General features: G+C 41.6%; 1 protein-coding gene across 4 annotated transcripts; it reads left to right on the forward strand.

The window, feature by feature from the left end:
* The first annotated feature begins 811 nt into the window (after positions 1–811).
* LOC129857273 (sialoadhesin-like) lies at positions 812–15,545 on the forward strand. Of its 4 annotated transcripts, none has more exons than XM_055925340.1 (10): positions 812–925; positions 7,511–7,586; positions 8,462–8,824; positions 9,004–9,294; positions 9,523–9,774; positions 9,922–10,182; positions 10,302–10,398; positions 10,497–10,583; positions 10,724–10,799; positions 13,599–15,545. In XM_055925340.1, exons 2-10 carry the CDS (start codon positions 7,532–7,534, stop codon positions 13,662–13,664), a joined length of 1,548 nt encoding a protein of 515 aa, XP_055781315.1. In that variant the 5' UTR covers positions 812–925; positions 7,511–7,531; the 3' UTR covers positions 13,665–15,545. The 4 variants fall into 4 exon arrangements, 3 of the variants coding, with proteins under 3 accessions (XP_055781315.1, XP_055781317.1, XP_055781316.1); XM_055925341.1 differs by lacking the exon at positions 812–925 and adding an exon at positions 5,821–6,525; XM_055925342.1 differs by lacking the exon at positions 10,302–10,398 and having other exon boundaries at positions 9,922–10,069.
* Positions 15,546–22,753: the final 7,208 nt, after the last annotated feature.

Genomic DNA, 22,753 nt, shown 5'->3' on the forward strand with positions numbered 1-22,753 from the left:
CCCACACAGAAGGAGGGAAAAGGCCTGCCTAAGTATGATCCTTTTTGGTGAGAAATATCGGTTAATTGAATGATTAGAATATTCCGCCCTGAAACATATAATTGTATGGAAGTGATTAGAATGTATAACATCATAATCAATAAATGTGTAGTCTAGTCAGAATTAGGGTAAAGACAATATGTCTTTATGGTATTATAAACACAGACTGTCTGAGCTTGGTGCCGACCTGACTAGAGATTTGGGAGAGAACAGGGAGTACGTGTCAAGGACAAGGTCACTAATCTCTGTCGCTGGGTAGCAGGACATGTGTGTGCGTCTGTTTGTATGTGTGTGTGTGTGTGTGTGTGTGTGTGTGTGTGTGTGCGTATGGTTGCGTGAATGTGTGGGCGTGAGAAGTCAGTATAAAATGAATTGTTTTGTATTCCTGACTTTAGAACGTTCTCTGAATAAACCTTTTTGACTATCTATTGTAACTGGGCCTCCGTCTGTTTCATTCGACCAGGATCTTACAAATTCTGATTTGCAGACTGAGTAATATAATTAAATTGGTTTATGGAGAACAAAATTCTCTTATCAGATCCCCAATCAGAGACAACGATAGACAGCTGCCTCTGATCGGGAACCACTCTCGGCCAGAAACAAAGAAATACAAGACCTAGAAATAAAGAACATAGAATGCCCACCCAAATCACACCCTGACCAAACCAACATAGAGACATAAAAAGCTGTCTACGGTCAGGGCGTGACAGCTATAACCGTTATCTATGTATGAGGTCCTACAGTTAGATCTCTCGTTACTTCCTGATTGAGTCACTGCTCAACTTGATTCGAAAAGCCTTACATGACAAGCGAGGGAGGGTCGCTCTATGTTGAAACATTTTCTCACCATACACATATCTAATTGAAGACCAGACATTGTTATAAGGTAAAGACTATTTTAATAATTGTGTTAGAGAATGATATACTGTGTGCAGTTTTTTTGCTTGGAACTGTTACTGTATTTAGAATTGGGCGTGACTAATGACCTTTATCAATATTAAGGGATAGATTAGTGAAATATTTCTACCTAGTCACATCCATAGAGATCCTATTAAATTACTAGAGGGGTTATGTCCTAAACCCTCAGTTCCAGAATGTATGAAAATGGCAGTCGTGATCAGGGAGAAATCCAAACCAGTCTGATTGGAATGAGTAGCAGTAGAGGCATTTCCTGCTTTTACTTTTGCAGGAAAATAATAGTAAGGCATGTAATATATCAGAAATTGTGTAACATAGTTATTGGTAACCTTCAATATTGTAATATACTTATGAATACAGTATATATCGTTTTTATACACATTTTCTGTATAAATAGCCTCTAAAATGTAAATAGACCATCAAGGTCTCAATGTTTGTTTTCTTAGAAAGCTGTGTATTATATGATATGTTAGTACTTGTTGCATTTACCACTTGTTTAAGTCCTATCATCAACTGATTATATGCCTGACTGCATTGTTTCAATGGAATGTTGTTATATTGGCAGTTAATGAAAAAAAAATGTTGGAACCCTTCCACTTCAACTGGCTGGCTAGTTTAAGTGGAATATGTTACGCACAGTGGAACAGGGGAACCCAAGATCAGACTCAGACGAGGAGACCAGGATGAAGTAACCAATGTATTTATTGAAACATAGGGGGATGATGGAATGCAGGTCAGGGGAAGCACAGGCGGGTTTCAGGAAACCAGGTGCGGAGGCTGAGGCTGGAGCGAGAGGGGTTGGGACAGGGTAAGCAGGTCCGGAGGGGAATCCAAGGGAGTAGTAGAGTGGGGAATCCAGGACAGAGTAGCAGGATGACGAGACGTGGGACTGGAGACAGGGACCAGAGTAATAGCGGGCAAAACTGTAGCGGAGAGAAAAACAGCATCAGGCAAGGAAAACAGGCACAACAGGATAACAGGATCTAAATAGTAACAAACGGCTAGAACCGAAGACTGACTGAGCAGAGGTTATGATCTAGCAGCGTGGAAGTGGCAGGGCTGAGTATTTGTAGAGGTCTTGATTATGGAACAGGTTGCAGCTGGTGGGAATTTGCTCTGACTCCAGCACACCTGTCTCCGCCCACACAATCAGACACAGAGAGAGGGAGAGGGAGAGAGTACTGAGGGAGTGGAGGCAGGTCAAGGAGACACAGGATGAGGAGTAGAGGGCGTGGCAGGAGCAGATGTAAGAGAATAGTTATCATAGCACACTGGCTGACCATGGTTGACCAACTCTCTGACCAAAATGGCTGACCTTTTATAAGACTTTTCATGTCCATTCCAGTATTCTATCCCCAATTCTATGGTCACAGCACAGATCATGATACAGACTGTGAAAGACTTTATCACAAGTACATTGTTTGAATGAAATTGTGAATTGAAATGCATATGACAAACAGTTTGATTTAATCATGTGCTGTTAGTCATACTAACTGAGTGTGAGTAATAGCCCTAACTAAAGTGAAAATGGTGGAATGGTACAGGATACAATTTTATAAGATTTAATACTAATTTCAAGAGATTTCACACTTAGCTTCTGAAAATCTTTGAGTTTGGCAATGTGGAAAGCAAAGTCAAAATACATATTGTAAAAGACACACTTTAGGGGGTTAAATCAATCAAAGATTATTGGTCACGTATACAGTTTAGCAGATGTTATAGCGGGTGCAGTGAAATGCTTATGTTACTAGCTCCTCACAATGCAGTAAAATGTCAAACAAGTAAAAAAATAATAATATTGAGAAATGTCATAACGAATCAAATTAACAACCCAATCCATGTCTCAAGGCTTAAAAATCCATCTTTAACCTATCTCAAACCCTTCAAATACACTGATTGAAGTGGATTTAACAAGCGATATCAATAAGGGATCATAGATTTCACCTAAAATGGTCAGTCTGTCATAACAAAAAGAGCAGGTGTTCCTAATGTTTTGTACACTCACTGTGTGTCTTATAAACTCAGCAAAAAAAGAAACGTCAACTGTTTTTTCCTTCCAGCAAACTTAACATGTGTAAATATTTGTATGAACATAACAAGATTCAACAATTGAGACATAAACTGAACAAGTTCCACAGACATGTGACTAACATGGACTATAAAAGGAAATCAGCCCCGTCGCGGACCAGGATGTCTTTGCTCGTTTTGAGGACAACACAGTGCCACTGACACAGCCCGCTACCAAAACCTGTGGGCTCTCCTTCACTGCAGCCGACGTGAGCAAAACATTTAAACGTGTCAACCCTCACAAGGCTGCAGGCCCAGACGGCATCCCCAGCCGCGTCCTCAGAGCATGCGCAGACCAGCTGGCTGGTATGTTTACGGACAAATTCAATCAATCCTTATCCCAGTCTGCTGTCCCCACATGCTTCAAGAGGGCCACCATTGTTCCTGTTCCCAAGAAAGCTAAGGTAACTGAGATAAATGACTACCGCCCCGTAGCACTCACTTCCGTCATCATGAAGTGCTTTGAGAGACTAGTCAAGGACCATATCACCTCCACCCTACCTGACACCCTAGACCCACTCCAATTTGCTTACCGCCCCAATAGGTCCACAGACGACGCAGTCACAATCACACTGCACACTGCCCTAACCTATCTGGACAAGAGGAATACCTATGTGAGAATGCTGTTCATCGACTACAGCTCAGCATTTAACACCATAGTACCCTCCAAACTCGTCATCAAGCTCGAGACCCTGGGTCTCGACCCCGCCCTGTGCAACTGGGTCCTGGACTTCCTGACGGGCTGCCCCCAGGTGGTGAGGGTAGGTAACAACATCTCCACCTCTCTGATCCTCAACACTGGGGCCCCACAAGGGTGCATTCTCAGCCCTTTCCTGTACTCCCTGTTCACCCATGACTGCGTGGCCATGCATGCCTCCAACTCAATCGTCAAGTTTGCAGACAACACTACAGTGGTAGGCTTGATTACCAACAACAACGAGACGGCCTACAGGGAGGAGGTGGGGGCCCTCGGAGTGTGGTGTCAGGAAAATAACCTCACACTCATCGTCAACAAAACAAAGGAGATGATCGTGGACTTCAGGATACAGCAGAGGGAGCACCCCCCTATCCACATCGACGGGACAGTAGTGGAGAGGGTAGAAAGTTTTAAGTTCCTCGGCGTACACATCATGGACAAACTGAAATGGTCCAACCACACAGACAGCGTGGTGATGAAGGCGCAGCAGCGCCTTTTCAACCTCAGGAGGCTGAAGAAATTTGGCTTGTCACCAAAAACACTCACAAACTTTTTCAAATGCAGAATCGAGAGCATCCTGTCGGGCTGTATCACCGCCTGGTACGGCAACTGCTCCGCCCATAACCGTGAGGCTCTCCAGAGGGTAGTGAGGTCTGCACAATGCATCACCGGGGGCAAACTATCTGCCCTCCAGGACACCTACACCACCCGATGTCACAGGAAGGCCAAAAAGATCATCAAGGACAACAACCACCCGAGCCACTGCCTGTTCACCCCGCTATCATCCAGAAGGCGAGGTCAGTACAGGTGCATCAAAGCAGGGACCGAGAGACTGAAAAACAGCTTCTATCTCAAGGTCATCAGACTGTTAAACAGCCATCACTAACATTGAGTGGCTGCTGCCAACATACTGACTCAACTCCAGCCACTTTAATAATGGAAAAATTGCTGTAATAAATGTTTTACTAGCCACTTTAAACAATGCCACTTCATATAATGTTTACATACCCTACATTACTCATCTCATATGTATATACTGTACTCTATACCATACCATCCACTGCATCTTGCCTATGCCGTTCGGCCATCACTCATTCATATCTTTTTATGTACATATTCTTATTCATTCCTTTACACTTGTGTGTAAAAGGTACCTGTTGTGAAATTGTTAGGTTCGATTACTCGTTGGATATTACTGCATCGTCGGAACTAGAAGCACAAGCATTTCGCTACACTCGCATTAACATCTGCTAACCATGTGTATGTGAAAAATATAATTTGGTTTGATTTGAACAGAAATTGAATAATGTGTCCCTGAACAAAGGGGGGGGGGGGGGGGGGGTCAAAATCAATAGTAACAGTCAGTATCTGGTGTGGCCACCAGCTGCATTAAGTACTGCAGTGCATCTCTTCCACATGGACTGCACCAGATTTGCAAGTTCTTGCTGTGAGATGTTACCCCACTCTTCCACCAAGGCACCTGCAAGTTCCCAGACATTTCTGGCAGGAATGGCCCTAGCCCTCACCCTCTGATCCAACAGGTCCCAGATGTCCTCAATGGGATTGAGATCCGGGCTCTTCGCTGGCCATGGCTGAACACTGACATTCCTGTCTTGCAGGAAATCATGCACAGAACGAGCAGTATGGCTGGTGGCATTGTCATGCTGGAGGAGGGAGGAGGATGTCTTCCCTGTAAAGCACAGCTTTGGGATTGCCTGCAATGACAACAAGCTCAGTCTGATGATGCTGTGACACACTGCATCAGACCATGATGGACCCTCCACCTCCAAACCAATCCCACTCCAGAGTACAGGCCTCGGTGTAACGCTCATTCCTTCGACGATAAATGCAAATCCGACCATCACCCCCGGTGAAACAAAACCACGACTCGTCAGTGAAGAGCACTTTTTGCCAGTCCTGTCTGGTCCAGCGATGGTGGGTTTGTGCCCATAGGCAACGTTGTTGCCTGTGATGTCTGGTGAGGACCTGCCTTACAACAGGCCTACAAGCCCTCAGTCCAGTCTCTCTCAGCCTATAGCGGACAGTCTGAGCACTGATGGAGGGATTGTGTGTTCCTGGTGTAACTCGGGCAGTTGTTGTTGCCATCCTGTACCTGTCCCGCAGGTGTGATGTTCGGATGCACCGATCCTGTGCAGGCGTTGTTAAACGTGGTCTGCCACTGCGAGGATGATCGGCTGTCGGTCACAGTACGGACATTGCAATTTATTGCCCTAGCCACATCTGCAGTCCTCATGCCTCCTTGCAGCATGCCTAAGGCACATTCACTCAGATGAGCAGGGACCCTGGGCATCTTTCTTTTGGTGTTCTTCAGAGTCAGTAGAACGGCCTCTTTAGTGTCCTAAGTTTTCATAACTGTGACCTTAATTGCCTACCGTCTGTAAGCTGTTAGTGTCTTAACACTGTTCTACAGGTGCATTTTGAGTTCCAAATATCTCTAACGGTCGCCCCAGCGTGAGTTTTTTTATGCAAGTGATGTTAGAACGTTATCTCCATTCCAGAATGTATACAATGCATTCTGGATTTCACGTGATCGCCTGTCGTACCAAAGATGCTATAACAAAATGAGGTGAGTCAGGGTTTACTCATTTTGAGAACTTCAAGAAGTGAATGGTGGGATGAGAACGATGGTAGACGACACACCCCTTCAACACCCCTTCAACATGCATACTATAAACAGACCAAACTCATCTTGTCTTTTATTATCTTTGTGGAAAAAAATTTGGCTGCGGGCTGAAACTAATCATCTGATTACTTTCGATTTCTAGAAAGTGTTTAACTCAACGGTGAGCTCACCTTTGATGTGATTAATTAGACATAGCAATTGCTATTAGCTAATTCATATTGTAGTTTATGTCAACCGAGAGTTAGAAAATATGACCGCTTGTGTTGCGTCAATCTTTCCTCAGTTAGCGCGAGGACAAATGTAGCCTACATTTTTCCGGGTTGGATGATTGTGTTATGCTATAGATACTTCTGTGAATATCTGAACATTGAATCCAAAAATAAACTGCTCACATTCTGGACATAACTTTGTAAGGACAGTGTTTGTGTAAAAAGTTTCTGAAAAAAGTGTAGCCAGCTCAAATGCTGATTGTTACGTCATTTGAAACTGACGGTTCTAAATGAGCGTTCTAATGACACGGGTGTGATGGTGCGTGTGAAAGGGTTTTAACTATATGTACACTGCCGGCTAGTGACAGTGTCTAAGGTTCAGGGCAGGGTACTGAGCAGAGGCCAGTTAACCCTCAAGGGAATATACTGCCCTACCAAGCAAAAAGACAGTAACTGCTTATAGTGTGGAACTGAGAAAAATTGCTTTTATTTACCTTGGTTTCACAGTATGCAGTTACTGCTAACATGACCCCCATTTTCTCCAAAACACAATACAATAAAGGCAGGATACTTGTCCACATGATTAAGCATGTGTTTAATGAAGCAAAAATGACATTAACTCATTTTCGAACAAACTAGCAGTTACTGCCTTTTTGCTTGGTAGGGCAGAATAGTTAACTTGCCTCACTATCAGTCTGAGACAAAATATGGGAACTCCTGATGGCAAAAATAAAGAAATCATTTTACATGTGAGATGGGAATTAGATGTGAAATGTAAACATTAGTGCCCTTATTCTCTGAAGGTGGGTGATTATCTGACAAGAACGAGCAAGAATTGGCAAACTATGCAAGTAATTGATTTGGATTTTAGACATTACAAGTATCATATCCAATGTTAACTTACTAGTGATAATAAAATGTTCCTTATACCTTCAGGTCCAGCACTGAGAGGAGGTGATGGGGATTGAAAAATTAACATGGCGTTTTCTTATTCATTGCATTTGGCTTGGAGGTAGGCTACAAATATAGATTCTGTATCCAGTAAAAAATATTGTATTTATTTATTTACTTATTTGCTGACAAGAAAATAGAAACAATGTGATTACAGCAGTGGCGGTCGGTGCCGTTTATGAGCATGGCCTTATTTCTATTACAGCATATTGGATGACTGTCATTCATATCCCATTCACCCAGTTCAATGTAACATCAATAGGTTGAGGCTACTACATGATGCTCAAATTTTCCCTGTACCCATCATGATGAAGGAACATTTACAACATAGGTGCACAGGTTGACAGAATTTTGAGTAATCAATCAAGGTGACAGACAGTGACACAGTCAGTACCACCTACCACTGCATTTAGCTGATCTGGAGTATAATCATTAGTCCAACAGTTGAAAACGAGTTTCTATTCGACCAATTCAGGTATGTTTATCCCCGTCAACAGAACCGGCACAATGAATACACACCTGATCACACAGTTCACTTTCATAGCAGCAACATACAAACAGCTCGTTGTATGTATAATTCCTTCTCACATCCATCTACGTGCTCTCCTTCTCTCACATTTTCCCTTCGCTTGTGGACTTCATTGCACAACACATCAGAGTACAGTGTGGAGTAGAGTGTACAGTTAGCAGCAAGCAGTTTATCAGTTACACAAGCGGGCCTTGGTGGCAATAAATTAATAAAACCAAAAGCTTACCTTGACTTGGAAGAGTTCCAGCGTTGGATAGCCATAGCCAGCCAGCTAACATGGCATCCCTTTCTGTTTGAGACGGTTGTTTGAGTAGACTAAACTAGCTAGCTGCATTCCATTCTTATACTCAAATTCCTTGACATGTGTCCAACACCTCTGACTAACATTTCTCCATCTGCTATTTGAGTGTGGGGAGTTGATACCTCGTCATGGACTGCTGAGGTGCCCAACTCAGTCTCCGGCCTGCAGGGCTCATGCATCGTGATTCCCTGCTCATTCAACTACCCAGAACCAAAGATAAAGCCCTCTGAATTCACTGGCATCTGGTTCAAAGACACTTATGAGGTTATCTACCACCCAGACACCTCCAACGCCATCACAGACTACAGGCATCGTACAGAGCTGGTGGGAGACCTCAGACAGAAGAACTGCTCTCTCAGAATCGACCCCCTCCATCGCAGTGACGAAGGACCCTTTACTTTCAGGATTGAAATAAAAAACTATAACAAGGCTTCATACAAAGATGACAGAGTCTCCATTGCAGTGAGCAGTAAGTTCTCCAGGGAAAATTGACAAGGAGAACTTCAAATGTGTTAATTACAGTATCCTATTTACCCTAAAGTTAACATATTAGCTATAGCTTCTTGTTGATTATAATTGTAATGGTACAAAAAAGGAGAGACCCAAGAATAAGTGCTACAACTGTTGTCATCTCTTTGTTGATTTCAGGCTCTCCAGACCCCCCCTCTCTGTCAGTGATGGAGGAGGTGAAGGTGGGGGAGGAGGTATCTGCCTCCTGCTCTGTGTCTCACTCCTGCCCATCTGATCCCCCTCGCATCACCTGGAGCCACTCTGGAACACCCAGCATCCAATCACAGCAGCAGACCAAGGGCCAGTGGGAAGAGACATCAACCATGACCTTTAGATCCAGCATCGCTGATAACAACCAGCCTCTGGTCTGCACAGCAGCATACAGGGGAGGGATGACAGTGAGCAGCTCCAAGACGCTAAATGTCAAATGTAAGTGGACCACATCTGTGTTTTAACAACACTGTTTGGAAGATTTTCACTTCCACAATATTTCTGTGAATATGAGAAATGAAACTTCTTTGAAAAGGGTACTAAAACTTTGTCCGTACTTCCCTTTGGAAATGAAAATAGATTGAAATCATGTGGTTGATCCACTGAATCTTTTCAAAGATGTTTATTACATAGTAATATCATTCTTACTAATGGTGTTATTCATAGATGCCCCAGTGGATGTGAAGGTTAAGGGAGTGTCCAGTGTGAAGGAGGGAGACTCTGTAGAACTGAGATGCTCCAGTGACAGTAACCCTGCTGCACACAGCTACCGCTGGCACAACAGCAGAGGGCGTCTGTCCACCACTGGACCCACACTCACACTAGAGAATGTGACCAGACTCACTGAAGCCCTCTACTGCACTGCCATCAACACAGAGGGACAAGTCCCCTCCAGCCCTCTGAAGCTCAACATAGAGTGTAAGTAGATCCAGAGTTAGTTGATTCATCCACATGTTGTCACTAAGGAGCATGTCATGTCTGTGTATATAATATTAAGACAATACTCTTCAGGATGTAGCACTACATGTTCAGTTAAAACCAAACTGTTCATCATTCTCATCCCAGACCCCCCTGAGATCAAAGTGGACTCAGCCTGCACTTCAGACATCTCCATGGTAACATGTCTGTGCATTGTGGATTCAGAGCCCCCCAGCACTGTGGAGTGGTCTCTTCCAGCAGGACACCTGCCCAGTACCAGGGTGGAGATGCATGGGTCAGTTACCATGGTGACCCTACAGAGGGCACTAGGCTTCTCAGAGACCGTCCACTGCCATGCCAACAACACACAGGGCAATGCCACCTTGTCCTTCACTGTGCCCACAAATGGTAAGGGAAACCGTGGAGGGAAGTGTATCATTAATTAATTAATTAAACAAAGAATTATTTATATCATAAGGAATAGTATAGGTACATTTAATACATCATATTTATTTGTTTTTGGACAGGTAAGATTTTCCTGCTGTACGTTTCAATTGGTATTACTGCATTTGTGGTGGTAGTGATAGTAATTCCCATGTCAGCTTGCCTATTGACTAAGAAGTGGTAAGTTACTATTTTATTTATTTTTGGAAGGAGTTAAGTAGATTTTTTTTTGATGGCTGTTTTGTTCTGTTTTGATAACTTGGCATTTTTCTCATCAGTGGGACGAGTCATAGTGACCAACCAGTAGCCAGTAAGCAGGATATGGATGCATCCAAGTCTGCTTCCTCAGATCCCTCAACATCAAGGTATTTTAATACAGGCTGTTCTATCTATCTTAACCTACAATCCTTGCTGAGTTGCTAAAGCCCATTAGCCTAAATGTAATCTTGTAAGTGTCTTATCAAATGAAGAGAATGCATCTGAGAGTGGCCCTAACTATCCACAGGAAAGAGCAGAAAGACACCAGCAGTGAAACCCACGCAAACTACTACACCAACGATCAGCTATATGGCAACATGGAGGTACTGTATGTGCTGCAGTGAATTACACCATGACATTCAGGGGGGTCTCTATTGAGTGCACTCGCTTGCCCATACATCATTTATTTCAATTAAAAATAAATACGTAATTTAAACAGTAAAAATGTATTACCTTTCAATGTGGCATGAACACAACCAGTCATTATATTTTCATCTGATTGTCAAACAAATCACTTCAAAAAGTAAGCTACCTCTGCATGTTGGTCTACTCCAAAATAATTATAGCATCCAAACTGTAGTCTCTAATCGCCCCGTTTGATAAATGGAAATATACATCTGTTATAAAACACCAAAAAGTTATGCCAATGACATTCAGTGATTGCCATTGTTAAGGCCTACATTAATTGAAAAATGGGATGGTCACCCTAACATCAGTTGCGAACAGTGCCGTTTAAAATGAGGGAGGACCATTTTTCATTTATTTTTATGAGCATGGTCTTATTTCTATTACAGCGTATTGGATGACTGTCATTCATAATCCATTCACCCAGCTCAAAGTAACATCGATAGGTTTAGGCTACTACATGATATACAAATTTCCCTATTCCCATCATGAGATTGCTACAACCTAGCCTATGAACGATAGTTTACAACGTAGCTGCACAGGTCGAGAGAAAAATGTGAGTAATCAAGTTGACAGACATTGACACATGCAATACCGCCTTGCACACTTGCTTGTATTTAGCTGATCTAGGGTATAATCATTAGTACAACAGTTGCAAATGAGTGTTTCTATTGGACAAATTCAGGTATGTTTATTCCTGTTTCATTCCATTTGCTTCCATTTAAGAAATGTTTTTCAACATTACGGACAGAGTGAATACACCCCTGATCACCGCAAACACAGTTCACTTTCATAGCAGCCAAATACAAACAGCATGATAATTTGCTCATTATATAATTCCTTCTTGCGTCTAAGCACTCTCCTCCTTTCACCCTTTACATTTGCTTGTGGACTTCAATGCAACAGCTGTGTGTGACCAGGTGAAAAAACCTTTCCATGCCAAACCTTGATACCATAACCGCTACACACAGCCAACATCGTTGTCACCATATTAGCTAACATCATAGTCAACATAGCTAACATTAGCTACTAGAACTAACATGTTAATAAACCCGCAACAATCATGCAGTACAGTGTAAAGCAAGCAGTTTGGCAGTTACACCGTCGGGCCCCGGTGGCAATAAATTAATAAAACCAAAAGCTTACCTTGACTTGGAAGAGTTCTAGTGTTGGATAGCCATAGCCAGCTGGCTAACATAGCATCCCTCTCTGTTTGAGCCAGGTGTTTAAATAGGCTAAACTAGCTAGCTGCATTCACTAGCTAGGGAAGTGAAAGTGAAAAAAATATACAATGAAATATATTTAGCTCGCTCTCTCTAATTCATTTTTGAAGAAATTAATTTGATCAAAACTGTTCAACTATTATCTTTCTCTTTCTTTGAGTCAACTACTCACCACATTTTGTGCACTGCAGTGCTAGCTAGCTAGCTGTAACTTATGCTTTCAGTACTAGATTCATTCTCTGATCCATTGATTGGGTGGACAACATGTCAGTTCATACTGCAAGAGCTCTGATAGATTGGAGGAGATTCTCCAGAAGTTGTCATAATTACTGTGTAAGTCTATGGAAGGGGGTGAGAACCATGCGCCTCTTAGGTTTTGTATTGAAGTTAATGTACCCAGAGGCGGACGGAAACTAGCTGTCCTCCGGCTACACCATTGTTCTCCCCTAGCGAGTGCTGTTGAGGCTACTGTAGATCTTCACAGAAAAATAGTTTTTTTAAATAAATGATTTGGTGACGTGGATATATTTAGTATAGTTTTATCTATTATTGTTTCACAATTTTATTTTTATGAAATTCACTGTGGAGGATCGTCCTCCCCTTCCTCCTCTGAGGAGCTTCCACTGCCTAACATACAAAGTCAATTTACTAGACTAGGTTACAATGTGTATTACCATGAACTTCAAATAGGCCTACCGGCAGCCAGTGAGGTAGTGGTAAAAAACATACGTGGGTAAACTCTGATTGCCGGTCGGGGTAAAAAAATATATAGTTAACACTCCCTATACTTTAAATTGAATTTCTCTGAAAAAGTTGGGGAAACAGCGTTTACTTGCGTTTAGCCTCCACTAGGCTGACACCACTGCCAGTAGCCAACCCTCTCAGTCTCTCAGTCAAGACTATTTTACACACATATTCAAACACACGCAGAACAGGTAGCCTTCATTCAATATAATTGAATCAAAACAGGTTTTACACCCTAGTTCATGAGTTGTCCATAATTCATGAGTTAATGCTTGGAGTGTTGAATTAGAACATTGAACTTAAACACTGTACAAATCATGGATCTTGGAGATCTCGGAAAATGCACTGTAAGTGTAACTATGCATTCATAACATTTCATTATGTTTCGCCGTGAAAACACTTTGAGGGCACACAAATCCAAAATAATGTTTGTCCTATGCCATTGCAAAATCGAATGCTTCTAACCGAACGTTAACCTCTTCTAACTGAAAGAGTCACCTTATAGGCCTACTGTCATTAAAGTATAGCCTACTTGACTTTTGTTGCATTTAGGGGAGCTAATGTCTCATTCAGGGGAGCTGAGCCTCCCCTGGCTCCCCCATAATTCACACCTTTACTGTAGGCCTACTGCATATGTTTACAGCTACTGTAGAGATCTGAGAAGAACTTTGCTCTAAATAAAAAGGATTAAGATAACAATAGAGGTGTTGCTGTTGATGTTGATGACATCTCTGATCTGGTTTCCTGTAGGCTGAAGAGGATGGCGACCCATACGAATGTGTCGGTGAAGACGATGCAATCTATGGTAACATTTGAACACAACAGGAAGCATGTGGGAGTCAGCTGGCTCAGAGGCCATTGTACTCAGTCTGTCAAAGGTTCCAGTAAAATATTTACATTTTAACCCAATGTAGCACAGCAGCCGACTGCTTATTTGTTAGCTTTATTGTTCTTATGGCTAAAGAATATAGTACATTCTTATTTGTGTTGTGGCATGTGTTATGGCTTTCACAAGGCTTTTGTTTGTATCTATAGCTTGGGTGAATCAGAATGAACCTGATATGAATGGCTATACAGTTATAATTATTGGGAAGTGTATATACAGTATATTATTGTTTTTGTGTTGCTCCTTTCAACTGTAATCCACTTATGTGTAACTGACACTCAGGTCAGCACAGTGCTTCTGTTGTCCACTTGAATGTCAGACAGATACAGTATAGTGTCATTTGTCATAACAGGCCATATTGAGATATACTGTATGTACATGAGATGGAGAATACAACGATTGTAAAGTAAAGTACCTTGAACATCTTCTCCAGATCAGATTGAATATGAACATGTGTAAATTATCAACAACAACAGTGATCAAATGAAAAATATGTGTTTCATTGCATTTTAATATAGTCTGTAATGTTTGTTTCTGAATCTCCCAATCTACTACTGAGTTATTTTTCATCCTTTATGTTCTTACTGGGACACTCTGATCCACATTGATCTAATGTGTGGGAAAAACAAACATCTATTGTTACCATAAATCAACGTCAAGTACTCAAAGAATGTAAATGTCAAGCAGAAGTAATTATTAGTCACCAATGAGCTGCTGTCTCCACTTGTCTTCCTCTTCTCAGGGGTCTTCACTGGTTATCACAGCCACAAAGTCCTAAACCCCACCTATATCTACAAATTATCTAATTAAAATCTGCTTTTAAACCTAACTCTAACCTTAGATGAAAAACAAAACACATTTTTGTTTTCATAGATTATAAGGATATAGTCCGTTGACTTTGTGGCTGTGTTATCTAGTTGAAACTCTTCTCAAGTCATGGTGGCCTCTGTAAATCAACACATCTCATCCTGTTGGTTCATAGAAGGTATTACATCATATGTTTATGTGAAATGGTTTGAGGATTGATGAGCAAGAGAAGTAGAGGACTAAAATGTGAACAAACTTAATGCAGCACCAGTTCTGTCTGGTCTGCTCTAGATTCACATCAAAGATTATCAGGACGATGTTGTTGTAGATTTGGATCACAATAAATGGTGTTGCAGTAAAAGCCCATGTAGAGAATCTATCCCAAAGTGATCCCCTATAGTTATATACTCTGAGTACAAACAGTCTAAACCATCTACCATATAAACAATACACAGGGGGAATGTTGCTTATTTTGTAAAAAAAAATTACAATACATTCTGGAACTTTGAGGGTTTATGACACTAGTAATTTAATAGGATCTCTATGGCGATTCTGATCCAACATTTAATACATACATTGTTATGCCCCTGAGAGGATGGAAGTTCAATATGTAGCTAGATGTAGAAGGCTAATGTTAACTAGGTAACGTGTCCCATGAATGGAAGTTAAGCCAGCAAGCAAGCATTTCTGCCAGGTAGCCTAGGACCACAAAAAAAAGTGTGTACTGTATGACAGAGTGATAGATCGTTTTGTCAACATGAAAGAGAGGAGGATGGTTTGGCGTTTCTCTACAAGGAGGGTCAGTCAACAGGTTTTTCTACTTGCACGAACATGCGCACACACACGCACACAGAAATCAGAACCATGGACATCATATTCTTCCCAAGTGATTTTACCCACACCTGACAGCAATGTCTTTAGGTCAGGACAACTATACACGTGTCTTTACTCTATTTAAATACATACATTTTCCAGTATTAAAATTATATTTTACACACTGTCAATTTTGTTTCACCTCATTTATTTGAGTTGGAATTTCCCAAACCACTCCACTCTGCACATGGAAGTCAGGCTTTCCTCTTTACCATATGACTACAGTACAGAATATGAATATATCAGATATTTTACATAGACAGAACATGAGAGGTACCAAGGGGTGGTATGAAAATAGTAGACCTACACAAGGCCTTTGGTCTGATTCTCTACTGTTGTCTCCATAGAGTGTACTCTCTCACTCCCCAAGAATACATAGAATAACGAAGACACATCCTGTGTAGGCTAATACATGCAACACATAGCCACTGAAAGATGAAAATAGGACACCCGTAGGGGTTTTGATGTTGAAAGCGTCGGAGGGTCAGGTACACTCAGGAATACAATAAAGTGTTACAGCATTTGTGTTCAGCACATTCTTTGCTTGTAATCTGTTAATTACTCACTGTAACATTTGACACTTTATCATGTTAATGGTAATGTTTAGTTGATGCATTCAGACACTATAACCACTATCTACTGTATGTATGAGGTCCTACAGCTACCCCACTTGTTACTTCCTGACTGAGTCACTGCTCAACTTGATTAGAAAAGCCATACATGACAAGCGAGGGTGGGGCGCTCTATGTTGAACCAACACTTTCTCACTATACACATGTCTACTGGAAGACCAGTCATTGTTATAAAGTAAAGACTATTTAAATAATTGTGTTAGAGAATGATATACTGTGTGCAGCATTTTTGCTTGGAACTGTTACTGTATTTAGAATTGGGCGTGACTAGTGATCTTTATCAATATTAAGGGATAGATTAGTGAAATATGTCTACCTAGTCACAGCCATAGAGATCCTATTAAATTACTAGAGTGGCTATGTTATAAACCCTCAAAGTTCCAGAATGTATGAAAATGCCAGCCATTGTGGTCAGGGAGAAATCCAAACCAGTGAAATTGGAATGAGTAGCAGTAGAGGCAAAGGTGATGCATTTCCTGCTTTTACTTATGCAGGGAAATAAAAGTAAGGCATGTGATGTATCACTTGGTGATTTTAGCAAGTACATCTTGGTTGGGCAAACAAACAAAAACATTTGGGAGATGAATGTCAGCAAAGCCACTACACAACACTAAACAATACATTAATTGCACTATAACAATGACAAATGGTGCCCACAAACTGGGCCTACATAAAGCTGTCCCAACAGCAGAGTCCCAAAGCAGTTCCAACACCTTACCACCGCTACACTTGGCTGGCAGCGAAGCAGTTTGGCTTTGTAGTCATGTTACCTGATTACATTTCTGTCAATATGATATTTTTGCCATCGAATGCACATTCAAATGTTATAAGTCAACACTGCAGAGCTCTCCCTGTCCTCTGCCGTGCCCTGATTGTAATACTGCTGGTTATATCTGGAAATGTGCATCTACCACATGGCCCCTCTCCCATTGCTAGCCCCAATTCTGATTTGTGCTCTGATATCTGCTTCACTGATTTCTGCTCTCGTAAAAGCCTAGGTTTTCTGCAGGTTAACACTTGAAGCGTATTACCTAAAATGTATCAATTGAAAGTGTGGTTCACAGCTCCAATCCAGATGTGTTGGTCATTACTGAGACGTGGTTAAGAAGGAGTGTTTTGAACACTGATGTTAACCTGTCTGGCTATAACCTTTTTCGGCAAGACAGATCTTCCGAAGGTGGTGGAGTGGCAATCTTTACCAAGGAACACCTACAGTGCTTGGTTGTCTCCACCAGGTCTGTCCCCAAACAATTTGATTTGCTGGTTTTACGCATTAAAGTTTGAAATAACTCTTTGTTGACTGTTGCTGGGTGTTATTGGCCACCATCAGCACCGGCCTGTACCCTAAATGCCCTAAGCTCTCTCCTGGCCCCTTACACTAAGTCTGAATTTGTCCTGCTAGGGGACTTAAACTGGGACATGCTTAAACCACCTGACCAAGTCCTAATTCAATGGGACTCCCTAAATCCTTCTCAAAATGTTACCAATCCCACAAGATATGACTCCAAACACCCAGAAAAGGCTACTCTCCTAGATGTTATCCTTACAAATGATCCTGAAAGGTATCAGTCTGGTGCTTTTCTGTAATGACCTTAGTGATCACTGTTTTACAGCCTGTGTTCGTAATGGCTGCTCAGTGAAACGACCTGTCCTGATTTGTCATAGACGCTTGCTAAAAAAAAATTATGAGCAAGCCTTCCTTCATGACCTGGCCTCTGTAAATTGGTATTAAATCAGCTTTGACGCTTTTTCCATCTTTTTTTATATTTTCAGTGGTATCGTTAATACATACTTGCCCATAAAGAAAATAAGAATTAAAAACCGGTTCCCTGGTTTGACCGTGATCTGGCAGAGTTTACTCCAGCTCAAGAATTCCATTTGGCAAATCGCTCGGCACATGCATACTCAGGCTGACTGGCTCTCGTTAAGGCAAATTAGAAATGAGTGCACTCAGGCTATCCGGAAGGCCAAAGTTAGTTACTTTAAGGTGCAGTTCTCTCTCTGTGGGTCTCACCCCAAGAAGATCTGAAAAACAGTTAAAGACCTGGAGAATAAACCCTCCTCCTCACAGCTGCTCATGTCCCTTAACGTTGATGTGGTTGTTACTGACAAGGAGCACATGGCTGAGCTCTTTAAATCACCACTTCATTAACTTCTCTAGGGTAGGGAGCAGTATTTTCACATCCGGATGAAAAGCGGGCCCAGAGTAAACTGCCTGCTACTCAGGCCCAGAGGCTAGGATATGCATATCATTAGTAGACTTTGATAGAAAACACTCGGAAGTTTCTAAAACTGTTTGAATGATGTCTGTGAGTATAACAAAACTCATACGGCAGGCAAAAACCTGATAAAAAATCCAACCAGGAAGTGGGAAATCTGAGGTTTGTAGTTTTTCAAGTCTTTGCCTATCCAATATACAGTGTAAAATTTGGTCCGATTGCACTTCCTAAGGCTTCCACTAGATGTCAACAGTCTTTTTAGAACCTTGTTTCAGGCTTCTATTGTGAAGGTGGAGCGAATAAGAGCTGTTTGACTAAGAGGTCTGGCAGAATGCCATGAGCTAAGTCATGCGTGCGGGGGTGAGAGTGAGCTGTGTTCCTTTTCATTTCTAAAGACAAAGGAATTGTTTGGTTGGTATATTATTGAAGATTTATGATAAAAACATCCTAAAATCATCCTAAAATTGATTCTATACATCGTTTGACAGTTTTCTACGAACTGTAATGGAACTTTTTTACTTTTAGTCTGGACTAAGTGCCTGCGCCTCTTGAATTTGGATTTGTGAACTAAACGCGCAAATAAAAAGGAGGTATTTGGACATAAATGATGGACTTTATCGAACAAAACAAACATTTATTGTGGAACTGGGATTCCTGGGAGTGCATTCCGATGAAGATCATCAAAGGTAAGTGAATATGTATAATGCTATTTCTGACTTATGTTGACTCCACAACATGGCGGGTATCGGTATGGCTTGTTTTGGTCTCTGAGCGCTGTACTCAGATTATTGCATGGTGTGCTTTTTCCGTAAAGCTTTTTTGAAATCTGACACAGTGGTTGCATTAAGGAGAAGTATATCTTTAATTTCATACATAACACTTGTATTTTCATCAACATTTATGATGAGTATTTCTGTAAATTGATGTGGCTCTCTGCAAAATCACTGGATGTTTTGAAAGCAAAACATTACTGACCATAACGCGCCAATGTAAACAGAGTTTTGGATATAAATATGAACTTTATCGAACAAAACATACATGTATTGTGTAACATGAAGTCCTATGAGTGTCATCTGATGAAGATCATCAAAGGTTAGTGATTAATTGTATCTCCATTTCTGCTTTTTGTAACTCTTCTCTTTGGCTGGAAAAATGGCTGTGTTTTTCTGTGACTAGTTGCTGACCTAACCTAATCGTTTGGTGTGCTTTCGTCGTAAAGCCTTTTTGACATCGGACATTATGGTGGGATTAACAACAAGTTTATCTTTAAAATTGTGTATAATACTTGTATGTTTGAGGAATTTTAATTATGGGATTTCTGTTGTTTTGAATTTGGCGCCCTGCAATTTCACTGGCTGTTGTCGAGGGGGGACTTTGTCAGTTTGTCAGACTTTGTCAGATTTCAAAAAGGCTTTACGGCGAAAGCATACCATGCGATTATCTGAGGACAGCTCCCCGCTTACAAAAGCATACAAACATTTTACAACCAAGTAAAGGAATTACAAAAGTCAGAAATAGCGATAAAATGAATCACTTACCTTTGAAGATCTTCATATGGTTGCAGTCACAAGAGTCCCAGCTACACAATAAATGTTTGTTTTGTTCAATAAAGTCCCTCTTTATATCCCAAAAACTCAGTTTTGTTGGCGCGTTTTGTTCAGTAATCCACTGGCTCAAAGGCGGTCAAAACATGCAGACAAATACATCCTAATAGTACCGGTAAAGTTCGTCGAAACATGTCAAACAATGTTTATAATTAATCGTCAGGTTGTCAATTGTCTAAATAATCGATAATATTTCAACCGGACAATAGCGTATTCAATAGAAAGGGAAAGAAACGAAGAGCGTGCACTCGGCCATGATTGCACTGCATGATTCTACAGTCCACTGACAGAAAGGTCTCATTCTTCTTCATTTTTCAGAAAACAAGCCTGAAACAATGTCTAAAGACTGTTGACATCTAGTGGAAGCCATAGGAGCTGCAATGTGGGTCCTAACCCATTAGATACTCTATAGGCATTCAATTGAAAACTACCCACATCAAAAAAATCCACTTCCTGGATGGATTTTCCTCAGGGTTTTTGCCTGGCATATCATTTCTATTAAACTCACAGACATTATCTTAACAGTTTTGGAAACTTTAGAGTGTTTTCTATCCAAATCTACCAATTATATGCATGAGTAACAGGCAGTTTACTTTGGGCACACTTCTCATCCAGATGTCGAAATGAGAAGTTCATCAATAAGAAGTTAATCAAGTTAATCAAACCCCAAGGCTCTCTGCTGTAATCCAGTGCTGGTGGTACCAGACTTTGAGCGAGAGGTTGTGGTTCAGACGGATGACTCAGAGGTCGGCTTGGGAGCAGTGCTATCCCAAGAGGTAAAAGGGGTGGAACCCCCCATCCTGTTTTTAAGCAGGAAGCTGCAACCACGGGTGGCCAACTACTCAGTCATTGAGATAGAAGCGCTGGCAGTAAAGTGGGCTTGAGAAAGCCTGAAATACTTCTTGCTAGGGCGCCACTTCACCCTCATCAGTGACCATGCCCCACTCACCTGGATGCATTGGGCTAGAGAGAAGAACGCTCGGGTGATGCGGTGGTTTTTGTCTCCAACCGTTTTGCTTCGAATTAAAACACAGAGCAAGGTAAGGAAATGTGGATGGGTTATCCCGCATGCACAGATATTTTGCTGCGGTAGCACGACCTAGGGGGTTGGATCTAGGGGGGAGATGTGTGGCTAAGAAGGGGGTCGAGTGATAAATGGCAGATATGTGAGAGCAGAACTAATAAACGGGCTCTGCCCTCTCACTAAAATGGCCACCCCAATCAGAACTACAGATCACAAAATGGACGACCGCCAAAACTACGATTCCCAGAAGCAAGGGAAACGCTCAGAATTTGGGGCCGACCCACAGATAAGGGGTCAAGACAAACCAGGAAGAGAGAGAGGAGGGGCTGGAAGGTTCTGTGAACCATAGAGAAAGAGACAATATATATTGGTTGGATTTACCTTGTATGAGCTGGACTGTTTGGACTTACCTGTTGGCGTTTGGACCTGGACCTATCGAGAACCCGATTCGTGTACCGAACCCTGCTATCCTTGCGGCCTGTGTGGACCAGGACGGAGAAACAAACACACAGGTACTGTCCTGTTCGAAGGGGGAGGGATTTTCTGGGGTGATTTTGGTGACAGTTTCCCGCTTAATTTGTGACAAATTCTCCTAATCTTGAAGAGGTTTGTCACAATGTCTATAGTATTCTCTTGGGTATGCAATCTGGATTCCACTCAGGTTATGGATGTGTCACTGCAACCGTAAAGGTCCTAAATGATGTCACCATTGCCCTTGATTCTAAGCAATGTTGTGCTGCAATTTTTCTTGACTTGGCCAAAGTCTGTGATACGGTAGACCATTCCATTGGTGTTTCTGAGGGGTCTTTGGCCTGATTTGCAAACTACCTTTCTCAAAGAGTGCAGTGTATAGTCAGAACATCTGCTGTCTCTGCCACTGCCTGTCACCAAGGGAGTACCCCATGGCTCGATCCTAGGCCCTACACTCTTCTCAATTTACATCAACAACATAGCTCAAGCAGCAGGAAGGTCTCTCATCCATTTATATGCAGATGATGCAGTCTTATACTCAGCTTTCCCCTCCCCGGATTTTGTGTTGAACACTCTTCAACAAAGCTTTCTTCGTGTCCAACAAGCTTTCTCTACCCTTAACTTCTCTGCGCTACGGATCCCTTTAGCGGGATCATTTTCCTAAACAACCGCTGAATTGCAGGGCGCAAAATATTACTAACAATATTTATAATCATGCAATCACAAGTGAAATATACCAAAACACAGCTTAGCTTGTTGTTAATCCACCTATCGTGTCAGATTTTGAAAATATGCTTTGCAGCGAAAGCAATCCAAGCTTTTGTGAGTGTATCAATCAATGCTACAACAGCTAGCCCCAAATTAGCATGGTCACAAAAGTCAGACAAAAAGCAATACAATTAATCGCTTACCTTTGATAATCTTTGGATGTTTGCACTCACGAGACTCCCAGTTACACAACAAATGTTCTTTTTGTTCGATAAATATTACTTTTATAACAGAAAAACGCCATTTGGGTTGCGCATTATGTTCAGAAAACCAAAGCCTCGTTCCGTTCGACGAAAATTCCAAAAAGTATCCGTAATGTTTGTGGAAACATGTCAAATGTTTTTTATAATCAATCCTCAGGTTGTTTTTAACAAACATAATCGCTAATATTTCAACCGGACTGTAACCTATTCAATAAAAGAGAGAAAGAAAATGGAGAGCTTCCCCTCTCGCGCGCAGGAACTAATCAAAGGACACCTGACTAGTTTAGAAAAATCTCGCACATTTTTCAAAATAAAAGCCTGAAACTATGTCTAAAGCCTGGTCACAGCCTGAGGAAGCCATTGGAAAAGGAATCTGGTTGATACCCCTTTAAATGGAAGAAAGACGGGCCAGGAAACG

This window comes from Salvelinus fontinalis, chromosome 6 (genome assembly GCF_029448725.1).
Source record: "Salvelinus fontinalis isolate EN_2023a chromosome 6, ASM2944872v1, whole genome shotgun sequence".
Lineage (NCBI taxonomy): Eukaryota > Metazoa > Chordata > Actinopteri > Salmoniformes > Salmonidae > Salvelinus > Salvelinus fontinalis.